General features: G+C 40.3%; 2 protein-coding genes across 2 annotated transcripts in view; one reads left to right on the top strand and one right to left on the bottom strand.

Moving 5' to 3' along the window:
* EMWEY_00035030 (DNA replication licensing factor, putative) overlaps nt 1-4,867 on the bottom strand; it is a gene marked incomplete at both ends in the record, with an annotated part of 6,650 nt that extends 1,783 nt beyond the window's left edge. Inside the window, 13 exons of the mRNA XM_013478543.1 lie at nt 60-245; nt 602-708; nt 825-883; nt 1,405-1,496; nt 1,994-2,069; nt 2,339-2,446; nt 2,687-2,844; nt 3,003-3,007; nt 3,478-3,497; nt 3,736-3,855; nt 4,032-4,194; nt 4,390-4,504; nt 4,709-4,867. Coding sequence (XP_013333997.1) covers nt 60-245; nt 602-708; nt 825-883; nt 1,405-1,496; nt 1,994-2,069; nt 2,339-2,446; nt 2,687-2,844; nt 3,003-3,007; nt 3,478-3,497; nt 3,736-3,855; nt 4,032-4,194; nt 4,390-4,504; nt 4,709-4,867 — 1,368 coding nt within the window. The remainder of the gene's footprint in view (nt 1-59; nt 246-601; nt 709-824; nt 884-1,404; nt 1,497-1,993; nt 2,070-2,338; nt 2,447-2,686; nt 2,845-3,002; nt 3,008-3,477; nt 3,498-3,735; nt 3,856-4,031; nt 4,195-4,389; nt 4,505-4,708) is intronic.
* A 3,962-nt stretch (nt 4,868-8,829) lies between these two features.
* Nucleotides 8,830-10,919, top strand: EMWEY_00035040 (hypothetical protein; the record flags this gene model as incomplete). Its single annotated transcript, XM_013478544.1, has 2 exons — nt 8,830-10,375; nt 10,736-10,919. Coding segments are annotated over 2 exons (1,730 nt in total), but the record flags the coding sequence as incomplete, so codon positions are not given.
* Between the last annotated feature and the right edge of the window lie 462 nt (nt 10,920-11,381).

Raw genomic sequence — 11,381 nt, forward strand, 5'->3', positions numbered from 1 at the left:
TAGGGTGTAGGGTTTAGGGTTAATTGTATATATAAATATATAAATATATATATACATACAAGATGCTCAAAAATAGCTTTATCTCTTTCTTCATCAATTTCATCAATAAGAGTAAAAAGTAAATCAAATCGGGAAAGAAGAGGGGGAGGAATTTGTACATTTGCTGCAAAACTTTTGCTGCGGTCGTACCGACCGAATCGAGGGTTGCATGCAGCTAAGACACTTGCACGAGCATTTAGAGTTGCCTATACAATAACATACACGATCCCAACACGATCCCACACGATCCCATACGATCCCACACGATCCCATACGATCCCACACAATTTTAAGACGATCCCAAACGATCCCACATGATCCCAAGACGATCCCACACGATCCCAAGACGATCCCACACGATCCCAAGGCGATCCCAGACGATCCCAGATAGACAATATTGAGGGAAATGTAGGCAACCAACAGCAGCAACAGCAGTAACACTAAGAAAAACCAATAGCAACAACAACAACAACAACAGCAGCACTAGCAGCAAGAAGTGTTGGGTGAGTGTAATAAGGGTTTAGGGTTTAGGGTTTATAAGGGGGGGGGTGTATATATACACCTGAATACCAGCCTTAGCAATAGAAATAGTTTGTTGCTCCATTGCCTCATGAATAGCAACACGATCTTTATCATCCATCTTATCAAATTCATCAATACAACATATTCCTGATCAACAAACCCTAAACCCTAAACCCTAAACCCTAAACCCTAATTTCGAGGCCTACTATGAATGGGAAGGGTTTGCAGCACATTAAAGGGTATAGGGTTTAGGGTTTGCGTACCTTGATCGGCGTACATCAGGGCACCTGCCTCTAGCACATAATCCCCTTGGTCGGGATCGCTGCAGCACACAAACCCTAAACCCTAAACCCTAAACCCTAAATTTCAATCCCTATTCTGAGCCTTCTTAGATGCCTCTTTCGAGTATGACTGCCATTCCTGTGCCATAATTGGATTTCTAGGGTTTATCCTTTATGGTATGTTAGGGTTTATTAGGGCAAATTAGGGTTTAGGGTTTACCGAACAACAGCAGCAGTAAGACCTGCAGCAGTAGACCCTTTTCCTGATGTAAATACAGCACGAGGGCAGAAACCCTCTACCCAAATAAGCATTTGACTCTTGCTTGTTGATGGATCACCAACTATACACATATTTATATCTCCTCTGCAGAAAAAAAAAAAAAAAAAGGGTTTAGGGTTTAGGGTTTGGGGTTTAGGGTTTGGGGTTTAGCGTTTGGGGTTTAGGGTTTTGGAAAGAAAAATCACAAAAGAAAAGGAATCGTTGCTAATCAGAGAGAAACAAATAGGAGGATACAAAAAATGTTAATACTTCGTCATAAACCCTAAACCCTAAACCCTAAACCCTTGCCTGAGTCTAGAGCTTCCTGTTTCTTTTGTTACTCCTCCTGTAATTGTTAACAGCAAACCCTTCTTAACATCTTCGTGACCCCACACCTGCGTATACACCCCAACACCCTTCTTGCCACATCATTAGTCATACAACATGCAGCAGCAGCATCAGCAACAGCAGCAGCAGCAGCAACAGCAGCAGCAGCAGCAACAACAACAGCAGCAAGAAGGTATATCTTACCCTAGGTGCAACACTCCTAACTAAATAAGAAAGACAATCTTTACGAGAGGCGACTTCTTTAATCCATTCAAATGCACCACGAGTTAAAAAGTCGCTGGCTTGAAAAAACTGAAAAAAAAAAGGGTTTAGGGTTTAGGGTTTAGGATTTAGGGTTTAGGTTGAGGGTTTAGGATTCTTGTGGATGTGGTGGAGAGGGGGAAGTGTTTGTTTATGCGTATGTGTGTTTCTCTTGAAGATTAGGGTTTAGGGTTTAGGGTTTTAGGGTTGGATGGATAGGTAGGGTATTTTATAGGGAAATGTAGGTATAGTTGATATTTATAAGGGTTTAGGGTTTAGGGTTTAGGGTTTAGGGTTTAGTTACCTCTCTTGAATCGTCTAGAATAATTTCATGCTGATTAGAGGAAATAGATTCAATTTGTACAGCTAATAAACAAACCCTAAAATTAAGTTCCCTAACCCCTAAACCCTCCAAACCCCTAACAGCAGAAGCAGCAGCTAATTCATGTTGTCTTCTTGGTATTTGACGGGAAACAGCCCTGTATAAATAAATAAACAAATATATATAATAAACCCTTTTTCTTTTAATACCCTTTTTTATTCCTTTTTATTTATTATATATATTTTTTTCTTCATCTATTATTTAATCCCTTTTTTACTACACCTTTCTATATGTCCTAGGGTTTAGGGTTTAGGGTTTAGGGTTTACCTAGGGTTTTCGCCTGGCTTAAGGAGCGCAGGGACATCCGGAACAGCAATCAATGCCCCCGTCACTAACACAACATCTCCTGCATACACCTTATCTACCAGTGAATGCCTGCAGCAGCAGCAGCAGCAGCAGCAGCAGCAACAGCAACAGCAGAATCAGCAGCAACAGGAATAGGGATAAATTGCAGGAACGGGAAACAGCTCTCCTGTTGCTGGTGTCGGGAAGCAGCAACAACAGAACAATAGCAGCAACAGCAGGAGCATAAAAACAAACACAACGACCATCACAAGCAGCAGCAGCAGCAGCAGCAAAAGCAGCAAAAGCAGCAGCAGCAGGAGCAACAATTACCTAACAATAACATCAATAGATCTAGGTAGACCTGATGCCTGCATTTCTCCTGTTGGCTCCTGAAGACGTAATTTCTGCCAATCCGAAAATTCTGATAACTCGGGAATTAATTTCCAATTTCGAGTGTTATGACAATCTGGAGTTGAACATTTTACTGGCTGTACAAAAATACACAAACCCTAAACCCTAAACCCTAAACCCTAAACCCTAAACCCTAAACCCTAAACCCTAGAAATTTTCAAAAATATCTTTGACATAATTCAAGAAATAATTTCCAATTTCAAGTGTTGTGACAATCTAATGTTGAACATTTTACATCGGCTGAATACATAAACCCTAAACCCTAAACCCTAAACCCTAAACCCTAAAAATTTTCAAAAACTTTTTTCATATAATTTGGGAATTCATTTCCAATTTCGAGTGTTATGACAATCCGGAGTTGAACATTTTATACAGGCTGTATACGTAAACCCTAAACCCTAAACCCTAAACCCTAGAAATTACACCTTCATGAACATTCATAAACCCTCAAAAAGCGTAAACCCTCTAAAATCTCCCAACCCCCCTTAAACCATTATAAACCTTTCGTAAACCCCCATAAACCCTCATAAACCCTCATAAACCCTAATAAACCCTCATAAACCCTACCTCTGTATATCTGAAATGTTGAGCAACTCCTAACTCAACTCGATCGCAATCATAACAACGAAAGGCAGCAGAAAGAAGTTCAGGTTGTACATCTGTTGTTCGTGTAACTAAACCCTTTAAACAAATTAAACTACCCAACATACTGCAGCGTACGCTGCTTATGCTGCAATTATACATATACATAAACACAAATAAACCCTCATAAACCCTAAACCCTAAACCCTAAAAAACCCTAGAAAACCCTAAAAACCCTAAAATATTTGGAAACCCTAAACCCTAGGATAGGAGGAAACACACATAAACCCTAATCGCAAACCCTCTAGAACAGTGGGAAACCCTCAAACCCTTGTAAAACCTCATAAACCCTAAACCCTAAACCCTTAAAAGAAGTAGATAGGTACCTGTGTATATAACGAGGAATATCATGGAGCTGCAGATACACCGGAGAGGCGATGCAAGAAATACGCTGAGCGACCTCATTAGCGAGTTGCTGCAGCCGCTCCTGCAGTAGGGGTTGGATCCTGCACGCCAAACCCTAAACCCTAAACCCTAAACCCTAAACCGTAAAGTGGTGGATATATAGTCATATTTTGCATGTCGTTAAGCAGAGTTTTGTGCCCGTGAGAATGGCAACTGTGTCCGCAATATTCTCTAGGGTTTGGGGTTTATTAAGGGTTTAGGGTTTAGGGTTTATTACCTGATATAATTTTTCCTTATATGGTGAGCTAGCTTGAGGCCCGCGTCCTCTACGGGGGCCCCTGATGGTACCCAACCCTCTAAATCTTTTAAGGAAACAAAAAGACTGCAAACCCTTCTTTGCCGCTGCAGTACAGCAGCTATACGACGCAAATAGTAGAATTCTGTACACATAATAAACCCTAAACCCTAAACCCTAAACCCTAAACCCTAAATAGTACACCCTATGTCTTTATAAATCGTAGAGAAGGATTGACACAAACGGAGATGGTGACAACACAGACAGAGCCACATATATAACAAACCCTCGTCCTCAAACCCTAAGCCCTAAACCCTAAACCCTAAACCCTAGACGTTACCTGTTATTTCTGTTGGAAACCCTTCTATTCCCTCAGGTTCAGGGTCTTCCTCTGTAGTCCCTGGGCCCTTGTAAACCCTCAAGAAATGGGCAAAGAATGCAGCAAAGTTCGCATCCTGTACAAACACTCCAAACCCTAAACCCTAAACCCTAAACCCTAAACCCTAGGACGTGTTTTTGCTGCTGCTGCTGTTGCTGCAGCAGCCAACAGCATTATGATTTATTGACGTTTCTGATGTATTACTGCCTGACTACCACTAACCAGCTGATTAGTGTTTAGGGTTTAGGGTTTATTAGGGTTTATTAGGGTTTATATATACCTGTACAGTAGCTGGATCCTCCTTAGCTGTAGTAGCATGCTGATGGTTAGCTGTAGAGGCAAAATGGGCCAATGGACCACCAGCAGATTGTTGATGGACCTCCGGGGTCACGAATGGACCACGAGACCCTTCGGATACTGCACCACCACCTGCAGACATTTCTGCTGCTGCTGCTGCTGCTGCTGTTGCTGCTGTTGCTGCTGCTGTTCTTGATGCTGCTGATTGTTGTGTTGCTGCTACTGATTGTTGTGCTGCTGCTGCTTATTCTGCTGCAGCTCGTTGTGCTGCTTGTTGGGGTGCGTATTGTATGGAGGGGAATTGATAGAATGATCCTGCTGCAGCTGCTGCTTCTGCTGCTGCTGCTACTTGTGCTGCTGCTGCTACTCCGGCGGCGGCGGAGGGTGGCGGTGGTGCTGCTGCTGCTTATGCTGCGGTTCAAGCGGCTGGCTGGATGCTGCTGCTGCTTGTGCTGCTGCTGCAACTGTTGCAGCTGGCGTCCCCAGCGCTGCTGGCCTTGCCTGTGCTGCTGCAGCTGCTGCTGCTGTTGCTGTAGTTGTTGCTGCTGGAGGTAAGGCCTCGAGGAAAGGTGTCAACAACAGCAAAAACAGAAGATAGTCAAGAAGAGGTTAAGGGTTTAGTGTTTAGGGTTTAGGGTTTGCAGGCCTAAAGGGGCTGGCGGGAGAGGCCGAAGAAACCCTCCCCACAAGGGTTTAGGGTTTATGTATTTACTAACAAAAAGAAAAAAGCATAAAGTTAGTGAGGTAATAAAAGAGAAAGAAGACTCATATTTCATGCAAACAGCACCTTTAAAACATCAAACAAACCGTAAACCCTAAACCCTAAACCGCCGCGTGGCGGCGGTGGTTGTTGTGCGGTGGTAACACCTCCCCCCCTGGGGTTTAGGGTTTAGGGTTTAGGGTTTAGGGTTTGATATTCAAGACTTCTTGCACTAATAAGCGCTTCTATAATATATATTAAAGAACTTAAAAAGCACGTTGAAACTTGACCTCAGCTGTTCTGTCTAGTGTTTAGTTGTTAGGGTTTAGTGTTTGGGGTTTAGGGTTTAGGGTTTAGGGTTTACACCCGGTCGAGGCCCCGCAGACCTTCTTAATATACCTTTCGTTGTTATATTTAAATATAAGTTAAATATTCATTAAACATAAAATAAAAGGAATTAAGATTGTTTTTATTGCGATTTAACTCTTCCTTCCTCTTTAGCTGTATGTACACCCCAGTGTCTATACACCGTAGGGGTTCGATTTGCATTTTCTTCCTTTATGCATTTTCTTGCATTTTTAGGTTTATTTAAAAATAAAATAAAAGTAAAGCAATTTAAGTTTTTTTCTATTATTTTGTTTTGTATATACGGCAACTTTTGTTGATTTATTTCTGTGCTTCTTCCTCGTTGCGCCTCTTCCGGTGTATAGACACCTCAAGATCTGCAAGCAGGCTGCCAATAAGAAGAGGGTTTTACTTATAAAGGAGAAAAAGGAGAAATATATTAAATAAAATTATTTTTTATTTATTATTTACTTAATCAGCAGCTTGTTGTTGTTTGTTTCAATCCCTAGAGTAGCAACATAAACTATGGTGCCCCGCTGGCACACACATAGACCCTAAGAACACCACTACAAACCCTAAACGCTAAACCCTAAACCCTAAACCCTAAACCCTAGACCACAAACCCTGTACACGATATCTAGCTGTGTGCTGACTACAACTGAATCGTTATCGAGGGCACAGGGGCGTCAAGGGGGGGGCCTAGCATGGCTAAGAAGGGGAAGAATGCAGCACAAGCAGCAGAACCAGGAGCAACAGCGGCAGCAGCAGGTGCTGCTGCAATTCCTGCTGCAGCTCCTGCTGCTGCTGATTCAAGGTTGTCAAGGGGCTGCTGCTGCAGGCCTGCCTGTTCCACCTTCGTTGCAGCAACTGTTTGTTCCCTTTTTATGCATGCAGTATGCATAAAGATAAGATAAAATGATGTAAGTTGCAAAGAAAGAATTAATTGGCATTTATTCAGCTGTCTATACACCCCAACAGCTGCCTATACACCACAAATGCTGCCTATACACCCCAATTGCTGCGTATACAGCTGAGGAAGATATCGATACATTCCTTCCTTTGTCATCGATGAATTTGTTTTGCATGCAGCAGCAAGATTTTATGCAAAGCTAACAACGCAACGCAGCAGCTGCAGCAGCAGCAGCAGCATCTACTGCTGCTGCTGCTGCTGCTGCCAAATACATTGACGAAGCTGCTGCTCGCTTGCTGTCGATACACCCTGCGGTAATCACTAATAGACTTCCTGCCAACAGACAAAGAGAAGCAGCAGGAGAAAGTCACTATTAAATTGCTGCTGCTTCTGCTGCTGCTGCTTCTGCTGCTGCTGCTTCTGCTGCTGCTGCTGTTTTAATAGTTTACATTGTATATATTATAAAACACATACAACAGCAACTCTTCCTCTTAATGATTTATAATAAGGTTGCATGCAGTCTAGGGCATACTTGCAGTGTACATACACCTCAAAAATCCCCAATCTTTCTATATTTTCTCTTCTATATAAATATAATTGCCTATTGAGTATTTGTTTGTTTTCTTTTATGGCAATAAAGAGGAGAAGACAGCGCACGCAGCATGTATACCCTAAAGAACCGCTTCTCCATTGACAGTGATAAGTGCGTCTCTGTCTCTAAGAAGAATTCATTTTTCTGCAGGGTGTATAGGCAGAGAAAAACAAAAAAAAACGTAAAATCCATGCAGAACTTTATTGTGGTGATTCTTGTTGTTGCTGTTGTGTGTGTTGCGGTGTATGTGCAGCTTGATGTAACCATGAGAGGAAGGAACTTCTTCATTTATATTAATACTTCTACATTCTCCAATGAAGGAATAATCATCAAAATATATTTTTTCTTTTTAATTTTAATTGTGTAAGAAGCAACACACACAACAGCAGCTGCTGCTGCTGCTGCAGCCTGCAGCTCTCCCCCATCAGTGGGGTTGCGACGCAGCAGCGTATCTCGACGGGGGGAAAAGAGGGGAAAATCGATTAAATTGGGGATTTTTTTTTCTTTGCAAAAATATTTATTTTTAATTTTATTTTTTTAATGAATAAAATAAAAGAAATGACGACAGATTTGCCTGCAACAGCGAAGATTTACAGAGCCTCGACAGAGCCTTCCTCATGTCAATGGGAGAAGCAGGAGGCCTTATATACAAGGCATTGACGGCGAATAAAAAGTCTTTTTTTACGGGGAAAAAATGGTAAAAAACAAGAAAAAAAATTACAATTGGATAAAATACAAGTTAATTGTTTTTTTTGATTAAAAGAATACGTTTTTTAGGCAATTTTTCATGGAGGATCGGCCTGCTTTCCTCTTTTTCTTCTCCAGGCTTCTTTGTTGTTGACGACGTTGTTGAATGACAACTGTTGCATGATCGGGCTAATGAGGCATTGCTTCCTGCATTTTGTGTGTGTATTTTTTTTGGTATATTTTCTTTAATAATTATTCTATTGGTTTTTATAGGTTTTATTTAATAAATACATTCTTTAACGGAAACAGGTATGGGTCATATTGCGCAGCATAAGGCTGTGTGCGTGTACGGCGCTGCGCATGCATGTGTCTGTTTCATCAATGAAATTCATACAACAAGATGTACAATTGTATTTCTTGCATTTTATAAAATGTTTTGCATTTTTATATTTAGTTAGATGGGTGCTTTTTTGAATAAAGTACCTCCTTTTGACGTCTCGTCTTCGTCATCAATATATATATACATACACCACAACACCCCGTTCGTCGTGGGTTAGTTTCTTTCATTGAAAGGGGGAAACTTTATTGAAATCCGCACCCCTTTTTCTTTGCCCCTTTTTTTATTTATATTCATTTGTTTGGGGCTTTTTAATTGTCATTTATTTCTTTAGATTTATTACTTCCGTTTATATTGCCGTTTGCAACATTGCGAGTCGTCAAGTTCATGAATGGATGTGACGAGACGACAAGGAAATCCTCCGATGCCCATGGCATAACTTTTCCTTCTTTTTCTTCTTTGTTTGCCGCAATTTAGGGTTTTTTATAAAGGTTTTTTCTTGTACAGTTTCTTGTAAACCCTCTTTTACTAGGATGATACACTCAGGTCCTCTTCCTGAGTCTTCTACTGATGCCGATGATGCAGTTGTTGGTACATGGAGTGGTGTAGAGTCCGAGACCACCTCTATCAACAGCACCAACGAGCAGCAGCAACAACAACAACAACAACGGCCGCAACAGCAGCAGCAACAACAGCAGCAGCGTCGGCGGCAGCAGCAGCAGCAGCAACAGCTTGAACAAGAGGAAGAGGGTTTTTTTGATGATAATCAGCATCATCATCAGGAGCAGCAACAGGAAGGTTATGCTGTAGCAGACGAAATGCAGATGTATGCAAGAGGTGCAAGAAGACGCCGTCTTCGTCGTAAACATGCACTTTCTTCTGCATTACCTCTTCTTGTTACTGCCTTATTAGCATTAGGTGTATTAGAATGGCGTATGGGTCTTATTAAGACTGCTGCTGCTTCTGTTCAGGCTAGTGCAGCATCAGCAGAACAACAAAAACAGCAACAAGCAGCAGCAGATGCAGCAGCAGTTGCAGCAGCAGCTGCAGCTGCTGCAGCAGCAGATGCAGATGCAGCAGCAAAACCACCACAACCACCAGTTAGACAGGTAGCTCGTGTATCTCCAATAATATCCCAACAGCAACCAACAGCAGAAGCAGCAGCAGCAGCAATATCATCAGCAGCAGCTGCAGCAGCAGCAGCTGCATCAGCAGCAGCAGCAGCAAAAGGTACAATAACAACAACAGCAACATTATGTCCATCTCTTCTTTCCTCGTCTAAACATGATCCTCCTCCTCCTCTACAACTACAACCAGGAGCAGCACCAATATCTGCATCAATAGCAGCAGCAGCAGGAAGTGAAGAAGAAGCAGCAGCAGCAGCAGCAGCAGCAGCAGGACAAGAAGATGATGAAGATGGGGAATTTAGCCTATTACCTGCTGTTGGGTCCGAGGAAGAAAGACTTTCTTCGTTAACAATAGAAGGAAGAAAGTATATAGAGGAAGCATTAAGGGAATTAGAACTAATTCGTGCTGCAGATCAACGTTATCCTGCTGCATCTGCTGCTGCTGCTGCTGCTATACAACAATTAGCTGTACAATTATCTAATGGAGAGACACAAGAAATAGTTGGACAAAAAATACAATTAATTGAATTAAGATCTATAAATAAATATACACAAGAAAAAGATAAAAAAAGAAATTTCTTTGTTATGCGCTTCTTAGGTCAATGGGGGTATTCACTCTTATTAGAGATAAAGGACGAGAGAACAGATCAGCTCCTTATCCTTAAGATTCCCTTCTATACAGAGGGCAGCAGCAGCAGCAGCAGCAGCAGCAGCAGCAGCAGTAATAATAATAGTGGTAATAGGGGTGAGGAGGATGAGGGAAAAGGGTTAGGAGGAGGGGAGGAAGAAGAGGAAGGAGAGGAAGAGGAGAAGGAGAGGCTTGCTGCTGCAGCAGCAGAAATATGTGCACTAGAGGAAAGAGGTATAGATATAGTTTTAGGGGATTTACCTGCAGCAGCAGCAGCAGACCTAAAAGGTTATATAATACCATTAGCAGAGGGAAGAATAGAGGGTATAGGAGAAGGTGTATATACACCTGGTATATATAATAATAATAATTTAGGTGTACGTACACCTGGTATATTTATTTATAATAATATACAAATCATAGAAAGATATAGAGGACAATTAGAGGAATTAATAGAGAGCTTAGCTAATAGGCCACCATTAGCAGCAAAAGTATATATAGCACAACGTTTGCTGCTTATTGTGCTGCACCTACAGCAACAAAAAATATGCCATAATAATATACAATTAAATAATTTATTAATGAGGGGTAATGGTACTTTTTTATTGGGGGGATTTTATAATATAAATAAACAAGGAGATAATTTTCTTGAATATAATAAAGAAATTTATCCTGTATATACAGAGCCTGAATTATTAATACATATAAATAATAAATTAGATCAAGAAGAACAACAGCAACAACAAGAAAAAGAAAAAGAAGAAGAAGAAGGAGGAGGAGGAGGAGGAGGAGGAGGAGGAGGAGGAGGATTAGAGGAAGAAGAAAAAAAAGAAGAAAAAATAAATTGTTCGCTAAAGACTGATCTATGGTCATTAGGTGTATTAATTTTTGAATTATTTACTGATGATCTTCCTTATTATTTATCTAATTATGCGCATAATAATACACAATTTATTAATACAATTAAGCAATTAATACATTATAATAATAATAATAATAATAATAATATAGATAGTAATATAAATAATAATAATATAGATATAGATAATAATAATTATTATACAGATTTATTTAATTACCTCTATAAAGAAAATATAGATAATGAATTAAATAATGATTTAGATACAAATAAAGAAATAAATAATAAATATATAAATAAAGATATAAATATAAATAAAGAATTAACAATACAAGAAAAAGAAGAATTATTAAATAATATATTAATTAAACAAATGCAGATAAATAATATTCCTTATAGGTGGCAACAACTTCTCTTTCTTCTTCTGCAAAGAAAAAGAGAAAAAAGAATTTCTGCTAAAGAAATTATACA

The sequence above is a fragment of the Eimeria maxima genome, genomic scaffold (assembly GCF_000499605.1).
Source record: "Eimeria maxima Weybridge genomic scaffold, Emw_scaff487, whole genome shotgun sequence".
NCBI classification, from domain to species: Eukaryota; Apicomplexa; class Conoidasida; order Eucoccidiorida; family Eimeriidae; genus Eimeria; species Eimeria maxima.